This window comes from Furipterus horrens, unplaced genomic scaffold (genome assembly GCF_987537825.1).
Source record: "Furipterus horrens unplaced genomic scaffold, mFurHor1.1.pri manual_scaffold_4, whole genome shotgun sequence".
NCBI lineage: Eukaryota > Metazoa > Chordata > Mammalia > Chiroptera > Furipteridae > Furipterus > Furipterus horrens.
In genome coordinates this window covers 88,207,341-88,234,012 of record NW_028327174.1, presented here as the reverse complement: position 1 = coordinate 88,234,012, position 26,672 = coordinate 88,207,341, and the positions used below count along the sequence as shown (strand labels likewise).

The 26,672-nt window shown below is 41.8% G+C and overlaps 1 protein-coding gene across 1 annotated transcript in view; it reads left to right on the top strand.

The window, feature by feature from the left end:
• LOC150012378 (beta-1,3-glucosyltransferase-like) overlaps positions 1 to 26,672 on the top strand; it is a 102,848-nt gene that overhangs the window by 4,238 nt on the left and 71,938 nt on the right. Inside the window, exons 2-3 of the mRNA XM_090275166.1 lie at positions 2,816 to 2,894; positions 3,607 to 3,716. Of these exons, the coding sequence (XP_090131292.1) occupies positions 2,816 to 2,894; positions 3,607 to 3,716 (189 nt within the window). The remainder of the gene's footprint in view (positions 1 to 2,815; positions 2,895 to 3,606; positions 3,717 to 26,672) is intronic.

Here is a 26,672-nt window from a genome sequence, read left to right as displayed (position 1 = left end):
ACCATCCTTTTTGTCTCTGTTTCCACAAGTCTGTTTTTGTTTTGTTTTGTTCTTTAGAGTCCATATAAAAGCAAAAACATATGGTATTTGTCTTTCTTTGACTGACGTATTTCATTTAGCATAGTACCCTCTTGGTCCATCCATGCTGTCCAAATGGTAAGATTTCATTTTTTTTTTTTTTTTATGGCTGAGTAGTATTCCAGTGTGTGTGTGTGTGTGTATGAAACACAGCTTCTTTATCCACTTATCTACTGATGGACACTTGGGCTGCTTCCATATCTTGGCTATTGTAGATAATGCTGCAATGAGCATAGGAGTACATAAATCTTTTTAAATTAGTATTTTGGGTTTCTTCAGATAAATAACCAGATGTGAATAGCTGGGTCCTATGATAGATCTATTTTTAGTTTTTTTGAGGAAACTGAATACTGTTTTCCATAGTGGTTCTACCAGCTTGCAGTCCTACTAACAGTGTACTAGACTCAGGTGCTGATGTGTGGGGACTGCTCGATCACCTTTGCATCCCAAATCCTGGCACTTGATAGAGGCTCAGTGAATGAGTGCACACAGCAGGTGTGGTCAAAGCATGTGGAACAGGAAGGGGATGATTTCTTAGTAGCAGAAGAAACACGTATGACTAATAGCACCTTACCCAGATATGTGAAAAAGGGAAAAAAAATTTTTTTTTCTTCTTACAAAGTCTCTGCCCTGTGTTGGACAAGCTGCAAACAGTGGGAGTTCTGCCGATCTGGTGGAAGTGGTGGGTCCTGGTTACTGTGGTGAGCACAGGATTAACCTTTGACACATAGATCTACTCTCTTAAAAATTTCATTGTGAATTATTTTGAACATACAAAAAGTTACAAAGGGTAATGTAATCGTATTCCACATGTTCATTATATGTTAGAAGCCTTTGAACCATTATCCAGATTTGCTGTTTATCATTCTCAAATAATCTTACACTTACATCAGATATACGTACAATATAGATGCATATGTGCATAACACATATCCACAGTATGTATATGTTTATGTTTTTGTAAACCAGTGATGATTTATGTAGTTATTCATTTGCAGCTTACTTTTTCCATCATTCCATCTGTACCATTCATCTGCAGTATCTATTGGTAGGACTGATTTTTATTATTGAATAGTATTTTGATTTGTGCATCTTGTTAGTGTGTGTTTGAGTTGCTTCCGGTTTTTGCTTTTGCACATGCTGCTGGAAGCATGCTCGTTATAAACCCTCTTACACAGGAGCATTTCTCAATGATGATTAATAGCAGTAGAATATCTGAGTCATTGGGAATGTCCATCCTCAACTTTCTTAAATTTTGCAAAATTATTCTCAGAAGTTTTACTTCATTCTTCACAGAAGTAAATCCTTATAACTCCTCTTTTCATATGTTGGTTTGTATTACTATCTCAGATGTAGTAGATGGAAGATTACAAGGTTACGTTTTAGTTAAAATAGAAGACACCATGTAAGCCCTTCTGACTGTCCAATTTATAGAGCCAGGGGCTGATTTAAAGTAGAGATAAATATGTAGAACCTGCATGTATATGTACACTCTAATGGAAAGCAGTGCGGTCATATTCAGTAGGTTGTTCAGCATTTCCTTTAATATTTTTGTATTGCATTTTAACCAAAGAGCTTTTGGGGTTATTTTTAGGATCTAGCTGGCTCACTGTGGAGCTGTTTTTTGTATGAATGGTTGAGTGAGTAAATTAGTGAATGACATTATAGAACTGAACATCAGAACAATAAAATAGCCCTGGCTGCTGTGGCTCAGTGGATTAAGTGTCGGCCTGTGAGCCAAGTATCGCTGGTTCAATTCCCAGTAAGGGCACATGACTAGGTTGCATGTCAGGTCCCAAGTTGGGGGCGCAAGTGAGAGGCAACCGCATAGCGATGTTTCTCTCCCTCTCTTTCTCCTTTCCCCTCTCTCTAAAAATAAATAAATAAACAAATTATTTTTTTAAAAAAAAGAACAATAAAATATAATGGAATAAAATTAAAACCAAACTAGTGTCCCTGAGTCGAGGTATTACAGAGAAAGGCTCATGGTGGGAGGATAGTCCCCACATCCATTTGCTGTAAACCTTGGTGAAAGCTCACCTTTTTGACATCTGCCTCCTGCCAACACCCCTGACCGGTGGCAGGGTGCTGAAACAATGGTGGCTTCTATCTTTTTATTACAGTCTCAGAATGGGGGAAGGCTAGTGTGCTTCTCCACATGGGGCCCGAGCCACCATCTCTGCTCAGGGTGACTGATAGTCCTCCTTGTCAGGTGGGCCTGTCATAGCAGGGGTTCTGCCCTGCTGCCTTGCTGCCTTGCAGTGATAAGGTGGCTGGCATGTTCTGCCTGTGTGTCCAGTGTTGTCATAGAGGAGCTTTTATGCAGCAGTTCTTGCTGAACCCTGCTGCTGTGGGATTGTGGCTGTTTTCCTGGAAAGAACATTCAGTTCTGGGTGGATGCCTGTGAGGTAGGGCCAGGATGACTGACTTATTTATTTGTAAATTCATGGAACATATACGGTCACTGTTGAATGTCACCTTGAAGGGCCATCCACAATAGTGTCAAGGTGGTGTGTTAGTTTGCTAGGGCTGCAGCAATGAAGTACCACAAATGATGTGGCTCAAACAACAGAATTCTGTCTCACAGTTCTGGTGCCTGGAAGTGTGAAATCAAGGTGCGGCAATGTTGGTGCCTTCCAAGGTCTCTTTCCTTGGCTTGTAGACAGCAGTTTTCTTACTATGTCTTCACATCATCTTCTCTCTATGTGTCTGTGTCCACATTTCCTCTTTCTATAAGGACACCAAACATATTGGATCAGGGCCCACACTAGTGACTTCACTTGAACTTGATGACCCCTGTAAAGACCCAGTCCCAAGTAAGGTCACCTTCTGAGATCCTGGGCTTTAGGACTTCAATCTAAGTTTGGGGGACATAATTCAACCCGTAACAGGTAACAGCACGATGTAAGGTTATTTGTGAATTGTTAAAAGGCTATTTGCAAACAAGATTTTCAGCTTCTAGGGGGGTTAGTGTTCTAGACATTTTTATATGTTACTTGTGTTTACAGTCATTCTTTTTGACAGCGGCAGGAGCAAACCCATAGTTTGTACTAGACTTGGTCTAGTACATTGAGCTTATTTATTTGCTAGTCTCTAGGAAAGAAGTTTTGCAGATCAATTTCAAAAGACAGTTTTTATCACTGGAATTACATATAAATTGATGTTTTTTCCCTAAGAGTGTATTTCCTGAAGACTTATCTTGTAGCATGTTGGTTTTTGTTTTTTTGTTTTTTTTAGATTTTACTTATTTATTTATAGAGCAAGGAGAAGGGAGGGAGAAGGAGAGGGAGAGAAACATCAATGTGTGGTTGCCTTTCTCATACCCTCAACCAGGGACCTGACTTGCAACCCAGGCATGTTCCCTGACTGGGATTCGAACTGACTACCTTTTGGTTCACATCCAGCACTCAATCCACTGAGCCACACCAGCCAGAGCTGTAGTGTGTATTTTTTTAAATCTTCTTCTCAAGTTTATTTCAGTTATCAAAAAATAAATACCTGAAAACTTTTTTTCTTTTTTGGTTCTAGATTTAAAAGAAATTGTATTTGTCATCCAGAGTCAAAATAATTCTTTTCATGCAAAGAGAGCGGAAGAGTTAAGAAAAAGCATCTTAAAGCAAGCTGCAGATCTTACACAGGTATGATAGAAATGGCTCTGGATGTCTGCTAAATATTTATTTATTGATATATTTATGTTTTCCAAAGCTCTTGGTCTATAGAGAATCAATTTTATTTAGATGAGAATAACTCTTCTGACTTGTTTTGCTTATTTAGTATTGACTATTAATGGTTTAAGATGTGCTAGTTAATTGCTAATACTCAAAGCATAGTCTAAATTATTACATATATTTTTTAATTTAAGATAATTATATAATTGTACAGGGCTATGGTAGTTTTGTTATAAAGTATTATACAAAGAAGAAATAACTTTAAAGCAGAGCTTAAAATAGCAGAGATAATTAATGTTTAAAATTTTGGTAACAAGTTCTATGGCAATTTTCATGTTGAAATAACATTTTCATTAACCTCAGTGTGGTATTTCCTCTGCGAGTCTCTTAATCTGTGTTTTAATTGGACATTATTAATTGAACTTTTGTCTTGATTTATAATGTATTTCTGAGGAGGATCATGGAGTGAAAGATTGACATGGGTACATTTTGATATAGTTTATAATGGGCATGAACTGAATTTAATGCTGGAGCTTTGGGACAGAAGAAGGTCTACTTTTTTGTGTTGCCATGCCAGTGCTTTCTTCTTTAGCCAAGCAAAAAAAGTTTCTCCGAGGCTGCTGCTCTACACTGCTGTGGCCTTCAAGACACAGAGCTTGTCTGTAGCTAAGTGCCATCCCGTGGTCGTCTCTGCAAGAACTCTGACAGGAGATGTGTGTGTTTGATGGATTGTTGTCCTTCTGTTGGTGGGGGCTGGGAAGTAGAGGGTTGGAAAATTAGCCACCTTAGTGGTATTGAAGGCTAAGATATCACTGAGATTAGGGTTTATTGTGCTTTATCTTGAAATGATTTATGTATAAAATTTATCCAGCCTCCCCGTGTCCTTACAAGGACAGGTTCTTGGCTCCCGTGTTTGGAGCATCACACCTTCTAGAAGGGAGCCTGCTTTTTTTCTTTTGGTGATTGGAGCTAGGAGCAGTTTGATGAGTTAGAAATTTTTTGTCTGGAAACCCAGCTTTTAGAGATTTTCTTCTATCAACTTGTTCTGATGTCATCAGAGAGGTAGACATACCACCTCCTTGACTGACTGGGCTCCTTCCTCTGGCTCTGTGGAGGCCCTAGTGGAGTGGACAGAGGCGGCTGCTGGGGGCAGGAGGGTGGCCAGTAGCCCCAATAATCCCTCCTTGGGATACCAGCAAGCATTAAAGAATGCAGCTCCATTGGGCTGTGACAGTTACCCCGAACTGAATAATCAGAGGTGAGTTTGTGCTAGGAGGATATGATCTTATGATTAAGTGAATCTTGAGAGACAATATAGAAAAGAATGAGAAAATTCATTCGCCTGCTTTCACAGACACCATAACAATGACTTAAGGAAGATGGAGATTTATGGTCCCTTCCAAACAGTGCAGTTGTGGGCAGCCAGCAACAGGCTGCTCGGCTGCAGGGTCCTTTGTCTCATTACTTTGCTGTGGACTAAGGTGTCTTCATCTGCATGGTGGAAGCTGGCTCTGCACCATTGCATCTGCATTCCAGTTTGTGGAGGGTTAGCAGTTTCCTGCTAAGGTTGTAACCTAAGAGTTATACTCAGTATATCTGCCCCCCCCCCCAACATATGGTTGGAAAGGTCATGTCTCATTGGGTGGCCTTGGATTCAGCCAAACCTAAGGGGTTCTACTTACCACAAGAAAGAAAGTAGGAATGGAGACTTGGACAAATTGACATCTGCTGAAGTCAGGGTTTTGTTTACGTGTCAGGGACTCATATAGTCTATGGAACAATTTATCTATGGACCTCTCATTCACTCATTCAGTGTTGACAGAGCTACTTGGGGCAAAGTACTGGGTGTTCAAGGATCAGCAAGCCATGGTCCTTGCACTGGAAGAACCCACAGTCTTGGAGAGGAGATGGGCCCATAAATGTGCACTTTTAAAGCAGAGAGGAAGTGCAGACAGACAAGCACTGCCTGGTTCTGCTTATATGCAGTTGTCTGAAATAATCAAATTCAGTCAAAGACTAAGGGGCTTTGAGGGGAGGGGCAGTGAGGAATTACCAATAGTCATAAACTCCAGACATATGAATTACAAAATTGTCCTGACAGCCAAGAATCCTCTGCTGTACACCTAAATTTTGTTAAGAGGATAGAGCTCATGTTAAGTGTTCTTACCACAATACAAGAAAAAGTATTAAATAAAAAATTCGGTACTAGGTAGGATGGGAGGAGTTGGGAGGAGGTGGGAGTGGAGGAGGGCTTTCTAGGTGGATAGCCATGTAAAGGCAGCCAGGTGAGAAGCAGGAGCGTGGTATGTTTGGGCCCTGCTTGCCATACCTGAGGTGGGTGTAGAGTGGGAGGTGGGCCGTGTGGGCGGCTGGCCCGGACAGTGGTTCGGGACCTGACTGCAGGGGAGCTGTATATCCTGTTGAGGACCCAGACTGTTCTTGGGTATTACTGGCACTTTCAGAGAGATTTCTTTGATGTCCAAGACATTCAGGAGATACCTCTAGTCCCTGTACTAACAGCGTTCCCTGTTACAGAGAGTGGTTAGAGCATTGACCTGCTCAGATTTTCGTTTTAAAACCCTCACTCTGATGGCAGCATTAAGAGAGCCAAGAGTAGAGCAGGGAGGCTAATTCTGAGGCCCTTGGACTTGTCCAGGGCAATGCTGCCCAAAGTGGGGGCAGACCCCACTTCGTCACAGGCAGTTTCAGAAGCACTGGGCTGAGGTAAGAGGTGCAGCTGGCCACGGTGGTAGTGGTAGGGATGACGTGGGGCCAGGATTGAGGGAGATTGGGCCCACCTGAGGTGGGGTAGGGTGGAGCCACCATCTGAGGCTGATGAATTCTCATGTTGGTTGGGTGAAGATGGCTGAGGTTTCTGTAGATGAAGCCTGAGGTGAAGGTATCAGTGGTTGGGAGCTAGCTGCATATTTGTTCGAAGCTCAGATGAAAGGTTTGGGCAGCAGATGGCAGGTTTGGGACTTAGCAGCATTCATAGGTAGTGCCTGAATGCAGGAAGGTGCAGCTTCCAGGGGAACAGTGGGACCCAGAGGGACCCAGGGGAGACCCACATCCTAGGGGTGGGCAGAGCAAGAGCAGCCTTCTCTGGACATAGAGAGAAGGTGCCCCATGGAACATCAGGTAACCTGAGCCTTACACAGTTATCTCACTGTTTTTCCCCAGAGAGGACTCATGAGTGGGCCTGTGATGGGACTGTGTGTGGACCCTTGCCTGTGCCCTTGCCTCACTGGGTGTCCCACCCAGTGTTTCCTTGTTGCTGGTGTCACTGCCACTGTCACTGTTTTTATTTTTAATTGCGGTAAAGAACATACAACATAAAATTTGCCATCTAGTCATTTTTAAGTGTACAGTTTTGTAGTGAAGTACCTTTATGTTATGCAACGCATTTCTGAGCTTTTTCATCTTCCCAACTGAAACAGTCCCTATCCTTCAGTCCAGGCCCCACCCTTCTTTCTGCCTATGGATCTGACTTCTCTAGGAACCTCTGATAAGTGGAGTCATATACTATTTGTCTTTTTCTTACTGACTTCTTTCACTCAACATAAAGGCCATCAGGTTCATCCATACTCAAGGGTGTAGCCTGTGGCTGCATCTTATTATTGCTGTTATTTTGACAAACTCTCCTCCATGTTTTTCTGGTAATGTCAGAGCTCGTTTGATGCCCCATGTGGGCGCCCTGCCTGTCTGTGGTCCTCGAGGGCATCTGTCCAGCTCTCAGAATCAGAGGGAGACCAAACCCCTCTGCCCCTCCCCACATCCCCAGGGCACCCAGAATAATGACAAGCACAACCTCAGCAACTGTGTTGTTACTGACACATTTTCTCATCTTCTCAAGTGTGGACAACAGCTTCATTGATCTAAAGTAGTTAACTTTTCTTTTTAAATTAAGTATATTTTATTGATTATGCTGTTACAGTTGTCCCAATTTCTTTTTTCTTTGCTCCCCTCCACCTAGTACCCCCTTTTCCTCCACCAATCCTACCCCACTTAGTTCATGTCCCTGGGTCCCGCATATATGTTCTTTGGCTTCACCCTTCCCTGTATTATTCTTAACTTTCCCCTATTTTGTACCTAACAGTTATGCTTCCTAATCCCTGCACCATTTCCCCATGTCTCCCCCTTCCCCCTCACAGCTGATAACCCTCCAAATGATCCCCATAATATGATTCTGTTCCTATTCTGGTTGTTTGCTTAGTTTGTTTTTGTTTTTATTTTTTAGATTCTGTTGTTGACAGTTGTGAGTTTGTTGTCATTTTAATGTTCATAGTTTTGATCTTCTTTTTCTTAAATAAGTCCCTTTAACATTTCATGTAACAATGACTTGGTGATGATGAACTGCTTTAGCTTTCCCTTGTCTGGGAAGCACTTTATCTGCCCTTCCTTTCTAAATGATAGCTTTGCTGAATAGAGTAATCTTGGTTGTAGGTCCTTGCTTTTCATCACTTTGAATACTTCTTGCCAGTCCCTTCTTGCCTGCAAAGTTTCTTTTGAGAAATCAGCTAATAGTCTTATAGGCACCCTTTTGTAGGTAATTCTTTCTTCTCTCTTGCTGCTTTTAAGATTCTCTCCTTATCTTTAACCTTTGGCATTTTAATGATGTGTCTTGGTGTGGTCCTCTTTGGGTCTAGCTTGTTTGGGACTCTCTGTGCTTCCTAGACTTGTATGTTTATTTCCTTTGCCAAATTTGGGAAGTTTTCCTTCATTATTTTTTCACTTAAGTTTTCAATTTCTTGCTTTTCCTCTACTCCTTCTGGCATCTCTATGATTTGGATGTTGGCATGTTTAAAGTTGTCCCAGAGGTTTCTAAGCCTCTCCTTGTTTTTTTCAATTCTTGTTTCCTCCTTCTGTACTGGTTGACTGTTTATTTCTTGTCAAGTCTGTGAACATTGTTATCACCCGTGTTTCGAACTCTGTGACTGTTAGGTTGGCTATCTCCTTGTTTATTACGTTGGCTGTCTCCTCGTCGCTTAGTTCTCCCACTGGAACCTTGATTCATTCCCTCTTTTGGGCCATACCTCTCTGTCTCCTCATCTTGCCAGGCTCCTGTGTTTGTTTGCCTCTGTGTCTTAGGTAGAGCTGTCGCACCAGTTGTGTTGTAAGGGGCGGAGCCTTAGATTTCATCAGTACAGGGCAATCCATTTTTCCACAGTGCCCGTTGTGGCACTGTTGTGGGGGTGGGGTCTGAGAGGGAACAGTGCCGCTGCTTAGCATTTGCCCCTTTTCTAGGCACTTCTCCCACCTCCAGTATGAGACTGGCACCTCTATCCCTTGCTCTGTCTCTGGTTCTCAGAGTGGATGGCTCTGTGGACATTCTAGGACTGTGGGGGCCTCTAAACAAGTGGACTCTGCTGAGAGACTGACAATTTCTTCCTCTATCCCAACCCCTACTGGTTTTCACAGTCAGAAGCAATGAGGCTTTATTTCCCCCCGTGCTGGAACTGTGAGCTGCGTGGTCTGGTCTGGTGCTGGGAGTGCTCCCCAGGTATCCCTCCTGACTTTTTAAATATGTGATTGTGTTTTCTGCCAGCCTACCGCTGCTGCTGCTGCTGCCACCACACTGCTTCCTCTCTGCCCCAGCTCTGCCCCTCTTACCTATCTGGATAAGTATTTCTTCTTTCTTCTTTCTGTCTTTGTTGAACTACCATGCAGTTTGATTTTCTGGAACTTCTGGTTGTCTCCAGTTTTGAGGTAGTTGTATTCCTTCTTAGTTGTGGAGGGAGACTGAGCATATCTACCTATGCCTCCATCATGGCTGGACGGTCCTGAAGTAGTTAACTTTTCTTGCACTTTATTCTTTGCTTATTTAGTTTGTGTGAGTATACTTAGTTTTTATCAAACTTAGACATTTACGATTGGCACTTTGTACAACCTGTTTTGTAGTTGACTCAGTTGATCACTAGGTGGCAATATTGGTTTTACATTTAAAGACACATAATTAAACAATCTCATTAAACCCCTCGCCCCCAGCATTTTATTTCTGTTATAATAAATGGAATATGGACTAAATTAATAAGGAAGCCTCTCTTTAATGATAATATAGCATAGTTCTCTTTTTCTAAAATTCTTTCCTAGTATGGAAGCCAGCCATGAATACCCAGATTCAGTCAGTCTTCACTTAACATTGTCGATAGGTTCTTGGGAACTGTGACTTTAAGAGAAACAGCAAATAATGAAACCACTTTCACCCTAGGCTAATTGATAAAAACAAACATTATGCTCCTATGGCATATTCCTGGTCACAAAAGCACCATCAAACTTCTAAAGTAAGACCCTAAACAATTCTAATATTGAACATTGAAATCAACGTAAGCTATATATCTGATTAAGAATCATGAATAAAAACAAGTGAGATAGTGATTTTCCAACCTGTTTATTCCAGTTCTGGAACACCAGGCAGGACCCTCCCTTGATGTGATGCCTTTCCATCACAGGGCCATGCATACCCACCCACACTCAGTGAGGCGGAGGTGCCTCACACACCCTAGGGTCAGTTGGAAGTTGCTCTGTCCAGCAGAGGCTTCATGACCATGGCGGAACAAACTTTTACCTAGGACACTTTATTATGTTTGGGGGAAGGAAGGTGGCTGCTATCTCTAGGGGAGAACAGCAATCAGACCTCCGTCCCTCATGCCTTTTATTGAGGAGGATACATATGGGAGATACAAGGTCAAAATTCATGAATCATCAATAGCTTTTCGGCGTTTGGATAACAGTTGATAATAACAGATTATATGTACCAGTACGGAGGGCACAGTGACCAGTCTGTGTCAGGGTCTATCAAACATCTTGATGCCACATTGGCATTAGGTACAAGGTTTCATACATTCCTTGCTAGAGATTGTTTATGTTACATTAAAAGATAAGCAGAGCAAGTTCTAAAGCATGATAAACATTCTTTAAATCCAATTCCACAGAAACCCTCTGAGTGGTCTTTGGTTATGTTCCACACACAGCCTTATGTTGAGACTTAAAGACAAGCATAGCCGGAGTGCCGGTGGCAGTCATGCTCAGGCCAGGGCTACAGTTCCCTATACCACAAGGAGCAGTTTCCTATATCTCCCCCTTTTTTGTTTTTTTGTGATACCTATAGTAGAAAGGCCTATGAAGCTTGCTACTTGCTTTTCTTGAATATGATCAAGGTAAATAACTTGTAGACACATTGGAGGACACAAAGTATAGCAATGATTAATAAACATCCAGCTGCTTCCATTATTCACATACGTAAATTTAGTTTTTGAAACTAGTTTTTAGGGTTAAGCCATTGAAGATTATTACTTAGGGTTTGAAACACTTTTTGTTACCAAGCTGTTTAATGTCCATAAATTGCTGATGAAGTTCAAATTGTAGCCAATCAATTTGGCCTTTCAGGCTGGTGGGAATGGTACCCCATAGATGATGTTATATTGTCAGCCCAAGAATGCTGACTAGAGTTCCATTTTAATGGGGTGACACATAGTCTTAAGAATCCGGGGTTGCAGGCAAACTGTTGTCAGGTTACCAGGGCATCCTGTCATTCCCCCAGTCACAGAGACCTCTGATTTCGTGGTTGAGAGTTGGGCCAGGATTTTCTGATTAATATGGGTCTGCAACAGGACATCATAGGGACCAGTCTGTCGTTTAGTCAGTGGCTGTTCAGGACCTTGAGTCTTCAAGGTCTTCAGTAAGATATGGTCCCCTGGTTGGAGTGGATCAAAGAGCTTGTCAGGCAGATAGATATACCTGTAATGAGTAAACTTGTACAAAATGGTTAATTTACATAATAACTTACAAACCAGACTTTGAGTCTGTAAGACTATGGAGCTACCCACTGGCAGGGCCTTTGCTGGAATGATAGTATTTTTGATAATGTTATAAACCTAGGACTTCTTGCATGTAAAGCAGAGACAAGCCTATTTCTTTAATTAAGGGGTTAAACAGTGGCAGCTATTCCCTGGGAGGGTGTTGGGAGTGTAGAGTGCCCCCCCCTCTCCCCGTTCCTGCTTTGAAGCTAGAGAAAGAGAAACAATTTTATTTTGGTGATTACTACATCTAGAAACCTTGAAAGTTTTCACAGAGGCTAGAGAAGGCAGGAGAGATAGCAAGCTTAGCATGTCTTGTTCCTGGGACTGCAGCTTTTAGGTTTAAAATTTACAATGTCTTAAAGACTGATATGCTTACTTTTCCTTCTTATTTCTTTTTTATTTTCACCCCTATTCTTCAGTTACCCTCTTGAATGTCCTTTCTTTCCATGCCATACACAATCTCCTTCCTTTATGCCTTCTTTTTCCTTCTTTTTCCTCACTTTATTTTTTCTTTCCTTTTCCCTACACAATTCTTTTTCAACTTGCACAGTCTGTCTGTGACTTACTTGGACTTTCTGCAACATACATAATTCTTTTGACCCAACATTCTACAAGAAACACAATAATTTTTTTAAAACTTAAGTCTAATTAGGTTGCTAAATTAGTTAGAATCTTTGGGGAGGACTCCATACTCCCCCTTTTTTGTTTTTTGAGAAGATTTTTAAAAGTATGGTGGGCCCATTTAACTATGTCTTGGCCTGTTGGATTATATGGAATTTTTGTTTTATGTTTAATGTCCTATCTTCATAAAAATTCTTGGGTGGAGCGGGCTATATATAGCCTGGCCTATTATCAGTTTTTATTTACTGTGGTTGACTCTGAGAAACTAAGTGCTTCAAGCCAATGTGCTCGAATATGCTTAGCAGATTTTCATGTAGTAGCGGAGGCATGTAATGCTCCAGAATAATTAGCTATAGATATATGGAGATATTTAAGCTTTCCAAAAGGTGGATAATGAGTGACATCTGTTTGCCAAATTAATCTGGGGGCCAGTCCTCCAGGGTTGGTTCCACTACTGAGAGGTGCTGCAGCTAGTCCTTGGCAATCTGCGCATTCCCGAATAAATTGCTTAGCTTGAGAGCGAGGAATGCCAGATTCTTTGAGAAGTGCTTGAGAATTTTTGTGGTAAAACTGATGAGCGGCCACTGCCTTTTGGACGGTAGTTAATACACTGATTAAAGCATCAGCACGTTTGTTGCCTTCTGTTATTAGGGCCTGGAAGGCCTGAGCGAGAGCAAATATGGGTGACAAATATAGGATGTCCTCTCCTATCAATTAGACTTTGTAAAGTTAGACATAAACTAAGTAACTGGAGATCTATAGATGCCTTAGGTAAAGCTTCATCTATATGGAATATAGTATACACCGTATAGCCAGAATTACAGACTAGATTAGGGGTTTATTTGGCCATTGTTGGAGGGTCATAATGGCTCCAGAGAGTTCAGCTCTCTGGGTGGATGAGTGGCTGTGAGTTACACAGTCTTTCCAATTCTGTCCCTCCCTCTATATAATGGCTGCTTTTCCAGTTTTTCCTGATCCAGCTACGAAAATAGTTTTTGCCTCATATATTGGGGTAGAACTAATTTTACTTTTAATACACAAATTCAATTCAGGTATATTTTGTAAAAGTTTATCTGAAGGAAGATTGATTTTAAGCTTTTTAACATAATTAGCTATAGTGCATTGGAAGTTTAAAGATTGATTAAAAAGCTGTTGTAAATAAACTTGAGTTAAGGGTGTTGAAAAGTTGAATATGCTGGTAGATGGTTATATTGAGGCTTGGCCTTAGCCAACTGATAATGCCCAACAATTGTTGGAGATTATTGAGAGTTAAAGGCTTTGGAGAATTACTTTGGAGTATTTGAGGTCACCAGGGCTTTGATTGTTGTACTTTTTTAGGAGTTATTTGTAAGCCTGCCTGGGCTATAGATTGCTGTAAATGAGCGAAGGTATTAGCCAATTGTTTTTGAGCCTTTTTGTAAAATTTTCTTATTTGACAAAACTTTCCAAGTATTTTAAAATGTACTAAGCATGATTGGTCTAGAGTCTTCTTTTTTTTGGTAAGAAGAAAATAATAAATCCTTGAGATATTTCAAGGGCCCTTTGAAATATCTCAAGTCTATAAGGAAGCTTTTTTAAAACTTTTAAATCTTGGGAATTTCTTAATTAAGGAATATATATTACAAAATGGTATTTGACTCTTTACTTAAAGTGATAATAAAAGGTATATAATATTAATATAGACTGACAAAAATTCAGTTCTTAGCATTGAGAGACATGAATTTTTGAATATTAGTTAAGTATTTGAGTAATATACCACTATATACAATTATATAATAACCCTGATCCCATTTTTTCATGGTAGTGGGTCCCTTTTTGTCGATTTTGGTTTTTCCTGTTTCCCCTGCCTCTCGTACAAAGTGGACCAGTAATTTTCCTAATTTTAAACTAGGGATTAATTGGTGTAGTGGGTCAAAGTGTACTGCTTGTGAGGAGGGCTCCCAAGGGTGTCATGCCTTGGTCATCCCAAACTCTCTTATGTGTCTCAGTTTCTCTCCCAATCATCTAAAACAACTGGAAGGGCTCAGAGTGCTGAATGACCAGTTCTTATTTTGCACATCCCCGGATGAGCCAAGAATTATATTACTATGAAGGGAGTTTTCTACGAGGCCCCTACGCATCTTGGGGGATGACCCCAGACACCTCTGCTGGGTCCCAGCTCACGTAGGGACACCCGAGAATTCGGGCCAGAGGGAGGAAGTGCCTCTTATCTTCAGAGCTCGGTCATCACCAGAGCCCTCATATAAATCAATCCTATTTCTGGCCTAAAGCTTTTCTTGTTCTGATAAAATCATATTCGGTGGGAGACGCCATGGGATTGGACAGTGAGTGCTTGTGACTGTGTTCCTGATGTTGTACGGACTTTGACTTGCAGCTGGCAGGTGCTTAGTGCTCTAACCCGGTCCATGTACGAGCTTATCCTGTCACGGGAGACTTCACGCGGTGAGTGCCCTATCGGCTTTTAAGTGCTCGACCCATGCCCGCAGTTTTGTAGTGATTTATTGAACGAGAGAAGCCAAAATGGTCCTTTGAATGAGAGGAGAGAAAGTAAAACCAAAAACCCCTGCCAGAGAGAGTGGCAGAAAGAAATCCTCCCTTCCAGAACTAAACCACATAGGCAGCCTTTTCCAGAAGGAGGCTGGGGGCTGCAGTTCTTACTGTGAGCGAGGCACCAAAATTCCCAATCCATGCAGTGTGGTAGTGTGGTCTGGCTCTTGGCACCGCAGCCGTTTCAGGTGTCATTTCTCTGAGTGCTTGCCCCTCGTCCGGGCACCGGATGAGGCTGAGGTGCCTCACACACCCTAGGGTCAGTTGGAAGTTGCTCTGTCCAGCAGAGGCTTCATGACCACAGGGGAACAAATCTACCTAGGACATTTAGTTATGTCTTGGGGAAGGAAGGTGGCTGCTCTCTCTAGTGAAGAACAGCAATCAGACCTCCATCCCTCATGCCTTTTATTGAGGAGGATAAACATGGGAGATACAAAGTCAAAATTCATGAATCATCAAAAGCTTTTCGGCGTTTGGATAACAGTTGATAATAACAGATTATATGTACCAGTACAGAGGGCACAGTGACCAGTCTGTGTCAGGGTCTATCAAACATCTTGACGCCACACTGGCATTAGGTACAAGGTTTCATACATTCCTTGCTAGAGATTGTTTATGTTACATTAAAAGATAAGCAGAGCAAGTTCTAAAGCATAATAAGCATTCTTTAAATCCAATTCCACAGAAACCCTCTGAGTGGTCTTTGGTTATGTTCCACACACAGCCTTATGTTGAGACTTAAAGACAAGCACAGCCGGAGTGCTGGTGGCAGTCATGCTCAGGCTGGGGCTACAATTTCCTAAACCACAAGGAGCGGTTCCCTACAACTCAGACTGGGATAGTGCAGACACGTCAGCTAATCTAACATGCACATCTTTGGGATGTGGTGGGAAACCAGAGGACAAGGAGAAAACACACGCAGACATGGGGAGAACATGGCAACTCCACACAGGCAGTATCCCTGCTGGGAATCAGTTTTTTTCTCATCATTGTTATAACAAAACAACACTGAACGAACAGCATTATTGAAGGACCTACTATAGTTATGACAAAACTTTAATCCTTGGTCTAATTCACTCACAAGATCCAGAGTGTGCTGTTATGACATAGATAATCCTGTGTTTTGATTAACAAGTCTTTTGGTAGTTGAAATGGCCAGAAAGATTTTGGAGTGGGCAAATATACTTGAAACTGGTTCCTTTTTTCTTTTTATAGAGATTTATAATGCTGTATATGTGATTAAAAGTTGAATTTATCCCATAAACAGCATTTTCGAAAGTCAGAGATTGTTGACCACTAATGTAGGGTCTGCGGACAATACTTGGGGCAACGATGAGATAACCTGACCTAGAACTGCCTGAAAGTGGAGCAGATGAACTAACTACAGAGAACGAAATGCTGAGATGCACAAACATAGGGAGGCAAAGTCCCTCTGAGGGGCGGTTGTGTCCCCAGTTAAAACTTCACTGGAACTTGTTTTAAGGAATTTACATATTCTTGAAAAAGAATGGACAGCTCATTTATCAGCCACAGAAACAGATTCCAGGGCAGAATAAGTTAGGATGTCCCCAGCACTCTGGTGGGGAGTGTTCTGGCTCCTTCAAGGAGGGACAGGTGTGCATTGGACCTCTAATGGAACTGGGGCCCACTTGTCCCTGCGACCTGAACCACGAGGCTTCAGCTGGCATTTTGGGTGTCTCCATAGATTAGCCCACCGTGAGCAGTCACCAAGGTGGCTTAGTGAGGGAGGAACCCTCAGTAAGTTTTTCATTTGAATATTTGTCTAATAGTCCCAAATATTTATTCTTCCCACTGGACCAGATATCTAGAATTGCTATTTATTTATTCATTACTTTTGTTGGGTTCCACTTGCCTACAGTATCAGCCAAAACAATTAAGGAGCAGAAATGGAATGGTTTCTGTGACTTTGCATCTGCTTCTAGCTGTTCTTTTGCTTTGGCAACTCATTACCTTTTCCTGTTTGTCTCAGGGTGCTAAAATGCAGTCTTACTAAAAACAAACATTTTTTCATCCTTGAAATTAGTGGATATACAACTTGCAGTGTGAAATTTAAAACTGCGCTTAGACCTGTGAGTGGACTGATATAACTGTTTCCTTTGTTTTCTGAAATAATAGGGGTCATTCCCATTTCCAGTTATAAAGCTTATAATAAAGTTTATAATGGCTTTGATGTTTATAATGATATATTTCTTCTAATCAGTAAGCCAGCAGACTTTACCAAGTGCTGTTCTGTCTGTGGAGTACCATTCTAGATCGCTGTGAAGCAAAGTATTAGAAAAGAATTAGAAAAGATATTCTGTTGTAGTTCTTTGAACTACTGATAAAGTAGATGGTAACTATTCCATAATAGAAATGACTATATAATTAAATAAAAGTTAGAAACCTAAAATAAGTAGTCCATTAAAATATTTTATTCAACAAATATGAATTGGACATCCATAGTTATAATAGGTACTCTTAAATATGAAAGGACATCTTTGGACAACATATGGGGCCATAGAGAAAGATGATGCTCATTGGAAGCTGTTTAAGAAGTAGAGTGTGAGGACTTCTGGCCAAGATGGAGGCCTAGACTGACACGCTCCACCTCCCTCCACAACCAAGAAGGAATACAATTATGGCAAAACCAGAAATAACCAGAAGTTCCAGAAAATAACCAGAAGTTCCAGAAAATAAATGGAAGTCCAACGTATGAAGTTATAAAAAAATAGTGCTTGTCTGGACGGGTAGGAGGGATGAAGCCAGGGTGGAGGGGTCAAGCCGTGGTGGTGGCGGCAGCAGTGGCGATGGTGGCGGGATGGCAGTAAGCACAGACACCCGTATTTAAGGGGAGGCGAGAAGCGCCTGGGGAGCACCCCTGGCTGCAGACCAGACCCATCAGCTTGGGATTTGAACGCCGGCAAAGAAAGACCCCCATTGCCTTCGACTGTGAGGCCCGGAGCGGGTGGGGACAGAGGAGGAGGCTCCTGGTCTCTCAGCAGAGAGTCAACGGCAGGAATCCATCTTGTATACCCACCTCCACAGAAAATGCCACAGTGTGGTGAGAAGGGTCACCTGGTTGTGACGAGTGCACGGGGCTCCGCCCTCTATAACATAGGAGGTGTGACAGCCCCGCCCAGAAATCAAAGGTAAACACAAAACTGTCAGGATGACGCAGATCATGATAGAGATCCCGGTGACCCAGGTGACCAGACAGCAAATATCTAATCTAACAAAGCAACAGATAGGAAATCTTTCTGAGGCTCAGTTCAGAGCTATGATTATAAAAATGCTTACAGACCTGACTTCCAACCAAGATGGAGGCATAGACAGACATGCTGCGTCTCCCTCCACAACTAAGAAGGAATACAACTACCTCAAAACTAGAAACAACTAGAAGTTCCAGAAAATCAAAAGTGCATGGAAGTCCAGCAAACAAAGATATAAAGAAGAAATACTCATCCATACAGGTAGGAGGGGCAGAGCTGGGGTAGAGAGGACTCGGTGTGGTGGTGGCAGCAGCGGCAAGAGCAGCAGGCTGGTGGAAAGTGCCGTTACACATTTTAAAAGTCAGGAAGGACACCTGGGGAGCGTTCCCAGCTCCTCACCAGACCCCGCAGCTCACTGTCTCAGCACCGGAGAAAATCAAACCTCATTGCTTTTGACTGTGCAAACCAGTGTGGGTAGGGATGGAGGCATAAACTGCCAATCTCTCAGCAGAGCTGCTTGTTTAAAGAGCCCCCACGGACCTAGACCATTTGCAGACCCACCCACTCTGGGAATGGCAGCCAGGGCAGCGGCCTGAGGGGTGCCAGTTTGGTGCGTAAGTGGGAAAAGTGCCTGGAAAAGGGGTGAGTGCTGGGTAAGCAGCATTGTTCCTTCTCAGACCCCTCCCCCACATACAGCACCACAACGTGGTGAAAACAGGTTGCCCGTTACTGATGAATACCTAAGGCTCCGTCCCTTACAATGGAGTAGGAGGGACATCTGTCCCTGGGACATGGAAGCAAACAAACATAGGAGACTTCCGGCCAAGATGGAGGCCTAGGCTGACATGCTCCATCTCCCTCCACAACCAAGAAGGAATACAACTACTGCAAAACCAGAAATAACCAGAAGTTCCAGAAAATAAATGGAAGTCCAACGTATGAAGTTATAAAGAAGTGGTGCTCGTTTGGACAGGTAGGCGGGGCGAAGCCGGGGAGGAGAGTTCTAGCTGTGCTGTCTGTGGCAGCAGCAGCGACAGAGGAAGGACAGCAGTAAACAGACACCCATATTTAAGGAGAGGCAAGAAGCACCTGGGGAGCACCCCTAGCTGTAGACCAGACCCATCAGCTTGCGATTCCAAAGCTGGGGAAGGCAGACCTCCATTGTCTTGGACTGTGAGTCCGGGAGGGGGTGGGGATGGAGAAGGAGGCTCCCAGGCTCTCAGTGGAGAGTGAACGGCAGGAATCCATCTTGGACTCCCACCCCCGCAGAAAATGCCACAGTATGGTGAGAAGGGTCAGCCGGATGTGACAAGTGCTCGGGGCTCCACCCCCTATAGTGTAGGAGGTGTGACAGTCCTGCCCAGGAATCAAGGCTAAACACAAAATGGTCAGGATGGCACAGATCATGATAGAGATCCCGGTGACCCAGGTAACCAGACAGCAAATATCTAATCTAACAGCTCAGCAGATAGGAAATCTTTCTGAGGCTCAGTTCAGAGCTTTGATTATAAAAATGCTTACAGACCTAACAGCAGATCTTAAACAGGATGGGGAAAGAATGAAGGCTAGTCCTGCTGAAATGAACAAAAACACATACGAAACTAGTGGCGAGGGAAAGAAAACCAGGGATCAAATCAACAAATCAGAACATAGGGAAGGAACAAACAGTCAACCAGTGCAGAAAGAGGAAATCAGAAGTGAGGAAAATGAGGAGAGGCTCAAAAACTTATTGGACAGCTCTAAGCGGGCTAACATCCAAATCATAGGGCTGCCAGAAGGTGAAGACGAAGAACTAGAAATTGAAAAATTACGTGAAAAAATAATGAAACAGAACTTCCCTAACTTGGGGAAGGAAATAGACTTACAGGTCCAGGAAGCACAGAGGGTTCCAAAAAAACTGGACCCAGGGAGAACCACATCAAGAAAAATTATAATCAAAATGTGAAAAATTAAGGATAAAGAGAGAATCTTAAAAGCAGCGAGAAAAGAAAAGAATTATGTACAAAGGGGTCCCAATAAGACTCTCACTGATTTCTCAAAAGAAACACTGCAGGCAAGAAGGGACTGGCAAGAAATATTCAAAGTAATGAAAGTCAAAAACCTGCAACCACGATTACTCCACCCAGCGAAGCTCTCCTTCAGAATAGAAGGGCAGAGTAAGTGCTTCCAGGACAAAGTAAAACTGAAGGAGTTCATTAGATCCAAATCACTGTTATATGAAATGTTAAAGGGACTTGTTTAGGAGAAAGAGAATCAAAACTATGAACATTGAAATGAAAACTGTATCACAACAACGAACAACAAAGGCAAACTAAGTAGGCAGTGAGAGTGGGAAAAGAATTATAGGTATGGGGAACATATTGGGGGGAGGTCAGCAGGGAGGGTGAAGAGGGGAAAGGGAGGGAGATGGTACAGGAATTAAGAAGCATAGTAGGAGGGAGTGGAGTAGACAGGAAGATGTTGAGAAGATCTGTATGCACAACCAATGTGCATGGACTAAGGGGGGGCACAACTGGAGGAACGGGGGTCACTGGGTGGAGGGGAACAAAGGGAAAAGAAATTGGGATAACTGTAACAGCATAATCTGTAAAGCATATTAAAAAAAAAAGTCGAGTGTGAGAGGAAATAAGATGGCGGAGGAGTGAGGGGAGGCTGTGCTTGCTTGCTCCCGAGATCTGTCTGTAGTTAAGGCTAATTGTGAACAGACCATCTCAGTTAACATCTGGATAATGGCAGGAGTTGAGCCTCGGTGCTGCTGAATCAGAGAAGACTGTCTGGGAGTGACCCATCTGATGAGGATAGCCAAGGAGGAAGGGACGAGATGGGATTTCTGGCTGGCTTGACTCCCTGAGCTGCGGCTGACAGTGCACAAAGATTTTTAAGTGACCCTAGGTTTCCCCTGAGAGGAGAAGGGCGGAGAGCGAGGCTCTCCTTGCCAGCAGAGCCAGGAGTGGGCCAGGTGGCATCTGGCTTACTTGTGTGTGTGTGTGTGAATGTGTTATTCTCTTTTATTTTTCTCTTTTGATTGATTTTCATGGACAAGGGAGCAGAGGCTAGGGATGGGGTGAGATTCTTGAGGAATGCAGGCACAGAAGCACACTTGCCCATTCCCCAACGCTCCCCTTGGGTCACGTGAGCGCGCAAACGGAAGTGCCCGAGCCCGCCTCCTCGGATGTGCAACCAACCCATCTGCTGGTGCGCAGAGGGCCCCTGACCCGCAACAAACCCACCTGCCAGTGTGCAGAGGTGCCCGCAGCCTGCCTGCACAGGCGTGCAACCATTCAGCCCACTGCCTGCCCTGTGCTGATGCACAGAAGAGCCTGGAACTTGCCTGCCCTGGTGTTCAATGGGTCAACCCGCCTCTGGCCTGTATGAGAGAGTGCACTCGCCCCTGGCTGAGGCCAAAGAAAGGTGATGTGAACTAGAAGCACTTTGTAAAAACTTCTGGGCACTGGCTTTGGAGAAAGAGCTGGGAGAGTAGCGGACTAGATCCCAGTACAGAATCATCCCCAGTGCTATGGGAGAAATCTCTTAAGTAGACTACTCCCCTCCAAATGGCATCAGCTGAAGGCAGCTCAGCAACTGTATACTAGGAGGTCACACCATGAAGGCAGAAAATAAAAGCAGATCAATCTAAGAAGCAGAAACAAACAAGACCAGCTACCAAAATGTGGAGGCAGAATAACACCCCGCCGAAAAGGAACAACACCCCACCAAAAGGAATGGAGAGATTCCCAGAGGGAGGGGTAGATGAAATAGAGGCAAGCAACCTTTCAGACATGGAATTCAAAACAATATTAATGGGGAAGCTCAATGAACTCAACAAACACAACGAAAACTACAATGAACTACAGGGAAACTACAAGGAACTTACTGAGAACTATGCCAGCATAAAAACGGATATAGAAACTATCAATAAGAACCAGGAAGAAATGAAGAATACAATTTCCGAACTGAAGAGCGCCATAGAAGCAATCAAAAGGAGACTAAACGAAGCAGAGGGTTGGATCAGTGAGTTAGAGGACAATGTAGAAAACAATTCCCAGACAATACAATAAAATGGGAAAAGACTGGAAAAGAATGAAGAGGTTTTAAGAGAACTGCAGGACAACATGAAATACAACAATATTTGTATCATAAGGATACAGGGAGAAGAGGAGCATGGGATAGAACACCAGATAGAAAAAGTAATGACAGGAAATTTTCCTAACCTGAAGAGAAAAAAATCATGCAGTTCAGGAAGCACAGAAGGTCCCAAAGAAGATGAACCCAAAAAGGCCCACTCAAAGGCACATCATAATTAAAATGGCAACATTCAAAGACAAAGAGAGAATCCTAAACAAGCAAGACAAAAACAGCAAATAACACACAAGGGAGCCTTGATAAGGCTATCAACTGATTTCTCAACAGAAACAATACAAGCCAGAAGGGAATGGCAAAAAATATTCCAAGCAATGAAAAAAAAAAGGCCTACAACCAAGAATACTCTATCCACCAAGGCTCTCATTCAAAATGGAAGGTGAAATAAGGAGTTTCCCAGACAAGGGAAAACTAACAGAATACATCTCCACCAAACCAGCATTGCAAGAGATGCTAAAGGGAATGCTTTAAGAAAAAGAAGAAAAAGAGAGGGAGAAGAACACAGGTACAAAGGAAAATGAATAAATACCTGTCAATAATAACCATAAATGTAAATGGATTAAATGCTCCAACCAAAAAACATAGGATAATGGAATGGGTACCAAAACATGACCCACACATATGCTGTGTACAAGAGACAACCTCAAAACAAAAGATTTACACAGACTGAAAGTGAAGGGATAGAAAAAGTATTCCAAACCAATGGACATAAAAAAAGCTGGGGTAGCAATACTTATATCCGACAAAACAGATTTCACAGCAAAGGCCATAAAAAGAGACAAGGAAGGACATTTCATAATACTTTAGGGGAACAATTCATCAAGAAGATATAACCCTGGTAAACATATATGCACACAACATAGGAGCACCCAAATATATAAGGAAAATCTTGGAAGACTAAAGAAGGATATCAGGAGCAACACACTCATAGTAGGGTACTTTAGCACCCCATGTCAACAATGGACAGATCTTTGAAGAAAAGGAACACCAAGGATGTTGAGGCATTAAACAACACTCTAGTCTAGATCAAATGGACTTAGTTGATATATATAGAAATTTTCACCCCAAGAAACAAAATATACATTCTTTTCAAGTGCACATGGAACACTTTCAAAATTAGACCACATGGTAGGACACAAAACAAGCCTCAAAAATTTCAAGAAAATTAATATTACATCAAGCATCTCCTCAGATCACAATGCCCTGAAACTAGAAATCAACATCAAAGAAAAAACTTAGACATTCAAACTCATGGAGAATGAATAATATGCTATTAAATAATGAATGGGTTAACAATGACATCAGGGAAGAAATCAAGATGTTTCTGGAAACAAATGATACTGCACACACAACAGCCCAAAACCTATGGGAACAGCAAAAGCAGCCCTGAGAGGAAAGTTCATAGCAATACAGGCATAACTAAAAAGGAACGAGGAATATCAAATAAAAAATCTAACCCTACAGCTACAAGAACTAGAAGAACAGCAGCAAACAAAGCCCAGAGCAAGGGGAAAAAAGGAAATTGTCAAGATCAGAACAGAATTAAATGACATAGAGACTGAACAAACAGTTAAAAAGATCAAAAAAAGTAGGAGCTGGTTCTTTGAAAAGATCAACAAAATTGACAAGCCTTTAGCCCGGCTCATCAAGAAAAAAAGAGAGAAGACCCACATAAACAAAATCAGAAATGAAAGAGGAGAAATCACTACCGCTATTACAGAAATACAAAGAATTGTAAGAAATTACTACAAACAGCTCTGTGATAAGAAACTTGACAACCTAGATGAAATGGACAAATTTCTGGAAACATACAATCTTCCAAAACTGAATCAAGAAGAAGCAGAAAGCCTGAACAGACCGATAACAAAGAGTGAAGCTGAAGCAGTAATGAGAAAACTCCCGGTACACAAAAGTCCTGGACCGATGGCTTCACAGGCAAATTTTATGAAATATTTAGGGAAGAACTGATGCCTACCCTTCTCAAATTATTCCAGAAAATCCAAGAAGAGGGAAGACTCCCAAACTCTTTCTATGAAGCAGTACTACCCTAATCCCAAAACCAGGTCAAGACACAACAAAGAAATAAAACTTCAGGCCAGTATCGCTGACGAACATAGATGCTAAAATCCTCAACAATATATTGGCAAAGCAGATCCAGCAACATAATAAAAAGATCATACACCACGATCAAGTGGGATTCATCCCAGGGAATGCAAGGATGGTTTAATATTCTCAAATTAATTAATGTAATACAGCACATAAAAGGAAAAACAAAAATCACATGATCATATCAACAAAAGCAGAAAAAGCATTTGATAAAGTACAACACCCATTTATGATGAAAACACTCAGCAAAACGGGAATAGAGGGAGCATACCTCAACATAATAAAGGTCATATATGAGAAACCTGCAGCCAACATCATACCCAATGTATAAAAACTGAAAGCATTCCCCCTGAGATCAGGAACAAGACAAGGATGTCCACTGTCTCCACTCCTGTTCAAAATAGTGTTGGAAATTCTAGCCACAGCAATCAGACAGAAAAAAAAAAAAGAAATAAAAGACATCCAAACTGGAAAAGAGGAAATAAAACTGTCACTATTTGCAGTTGACATGATAGTGTACATAGAAAACCCTATAGACTCCACAAAAAAAAAAAAAAAAAAAAAAAATACTCGACCTAATTTGGCATAAGAGCAGGGTACAAAGTCAATATTCAGAAATCGAAGGCATTTTTATATACCAACAATAAAATATCAGAGATAGAAACTAGAAAGGAAAAACATCCCATTTACTATAGCAAGAAGAAAAATAAAGTACCTAGGAATAAACTTAACCAAAAAGATAAAAGACCTGTACTCAGAAAACTACATAACACGGAAGATACAAATGAAGAAAGATACAAATAAACGGAAGCATATACCATTTTCATGGTTGGGAAGAATCAGCATCATTAAAATGTCCATACTAACCTAGGCAATTTATAGATTCAACGCAATCCCTATTAAAATACCAGTGACATATTTCACAGACCTAGAAGAAATACTTCAAAAATTTATATGGAAAAAATACTCCGAATAGTCACAACAATCTTGGGACAGAAGAACACAGTTGGAGGAACCACATTACCTGACATCAAACTATACTACAAAGCAACTGTAATCAAAACTGGCTTAAGAACAGACATATAGATCAATCCAACAGAGTAGAGAGCCCAGAAATAAACCCTGGTCTATATGGTCAACTAATATTTGACAAAGGGAGAAGGAGCATAAAATGGAGTGAAAATAGCCTCTTCCACAAATGGTGTTGGGAGAACTAGACAGGGACATGCAAAAAAAATGAAACTAAACCACCAAATTACACCGTACACCAGAATAAACTCAAGATGGATCAAAGACTTAAATGTAAGCCGTGACACCATGAAAGTCCTAGAGGAGAAGAGAGGCAGGAAAATTTCAGATATCCCATGCAGCAGTATTTTAGCTGATATATCTTCTAGGCAAGGGAAATAATGGAAAGAAGAAACAAATGGCACTACATCAAACTAAAAATTTCGGCTCAGCAAAAGAAAACATTAGTAAGATAAAAAGGGAACCAACCATATGGGAAAACATATTTGCCAATGATGCCATGGACAAGAGTTTGATCTCTAAAATATATAAAGGACTTATATGACTCAACATCAAGAACACAGACAATCCAATTAAAAAATGGGCGAAGGACCTGAAGAGACACTTCTCCAAGGGGGACATACAGAGGATCCATAGGCGTATGAAAGAATGCTTAACATCGCTAGCCATCAGAGAGATGCCAATTAAACTAGTGAGATACCACCTCACATCAGTCAGAATAGCCTTCATTAACAAATCAACAAAAAAACATGTGTTGGGCGGGATATGGAGAAAGGGGAACCTGAGTGCACTGTTGGTGGGAATGCATACTGGTGCAGCCACTATGGAAAACAGTTTGGAATGTCCTCAAAAACCTAATAATGGAACTGCCTGTTGTACCAGCGATTCCACTGCTAGGATTATACCCGAAGAATCTTGAAACCCTAATTCAAAGAATCTATGCACCCCTGTGTTCATAGCAGTGCTATTTACAATAGCCAAGTGCTGGAAACAGCCTAAGTGCCCATCTGTAGATGAGTGGATTAAAAAACTGTGGTACATTTACACTATGGAATACTATGCAGGAGAAAGAAAGAAGGAACTCCTGCCATTTGCTATAACATAGATGGAACTAGAGAGAATTATACTTAGCGAAATAAGCCAGGGAACAAAAGAAAAATACCATATGCTATCACCCAATACAGGAGACTAATGAACAGCAAAAACAAATGAACACAATTGAATCAGAGACATGTAAACAAGAGTAACAGTTACCAGGGGAGCGGGGGGAAGGAGTGAAAGGGTGGTAAGTCGGGGAAGGGTTTAGTAAAAGAACTAATATAAATAACCCTTGGACATGGATAACGCGGTGGATGACTGTGGGAGAAGGAGTGGGCTGGGTGGAGGGGAGCAATGGGGGAAAAAGTGGGACAACAGAAATAGAAAAACAATAAAAATAAATTTAAAAAAAATTTAAAAAAGTAGAGTGTGAAATG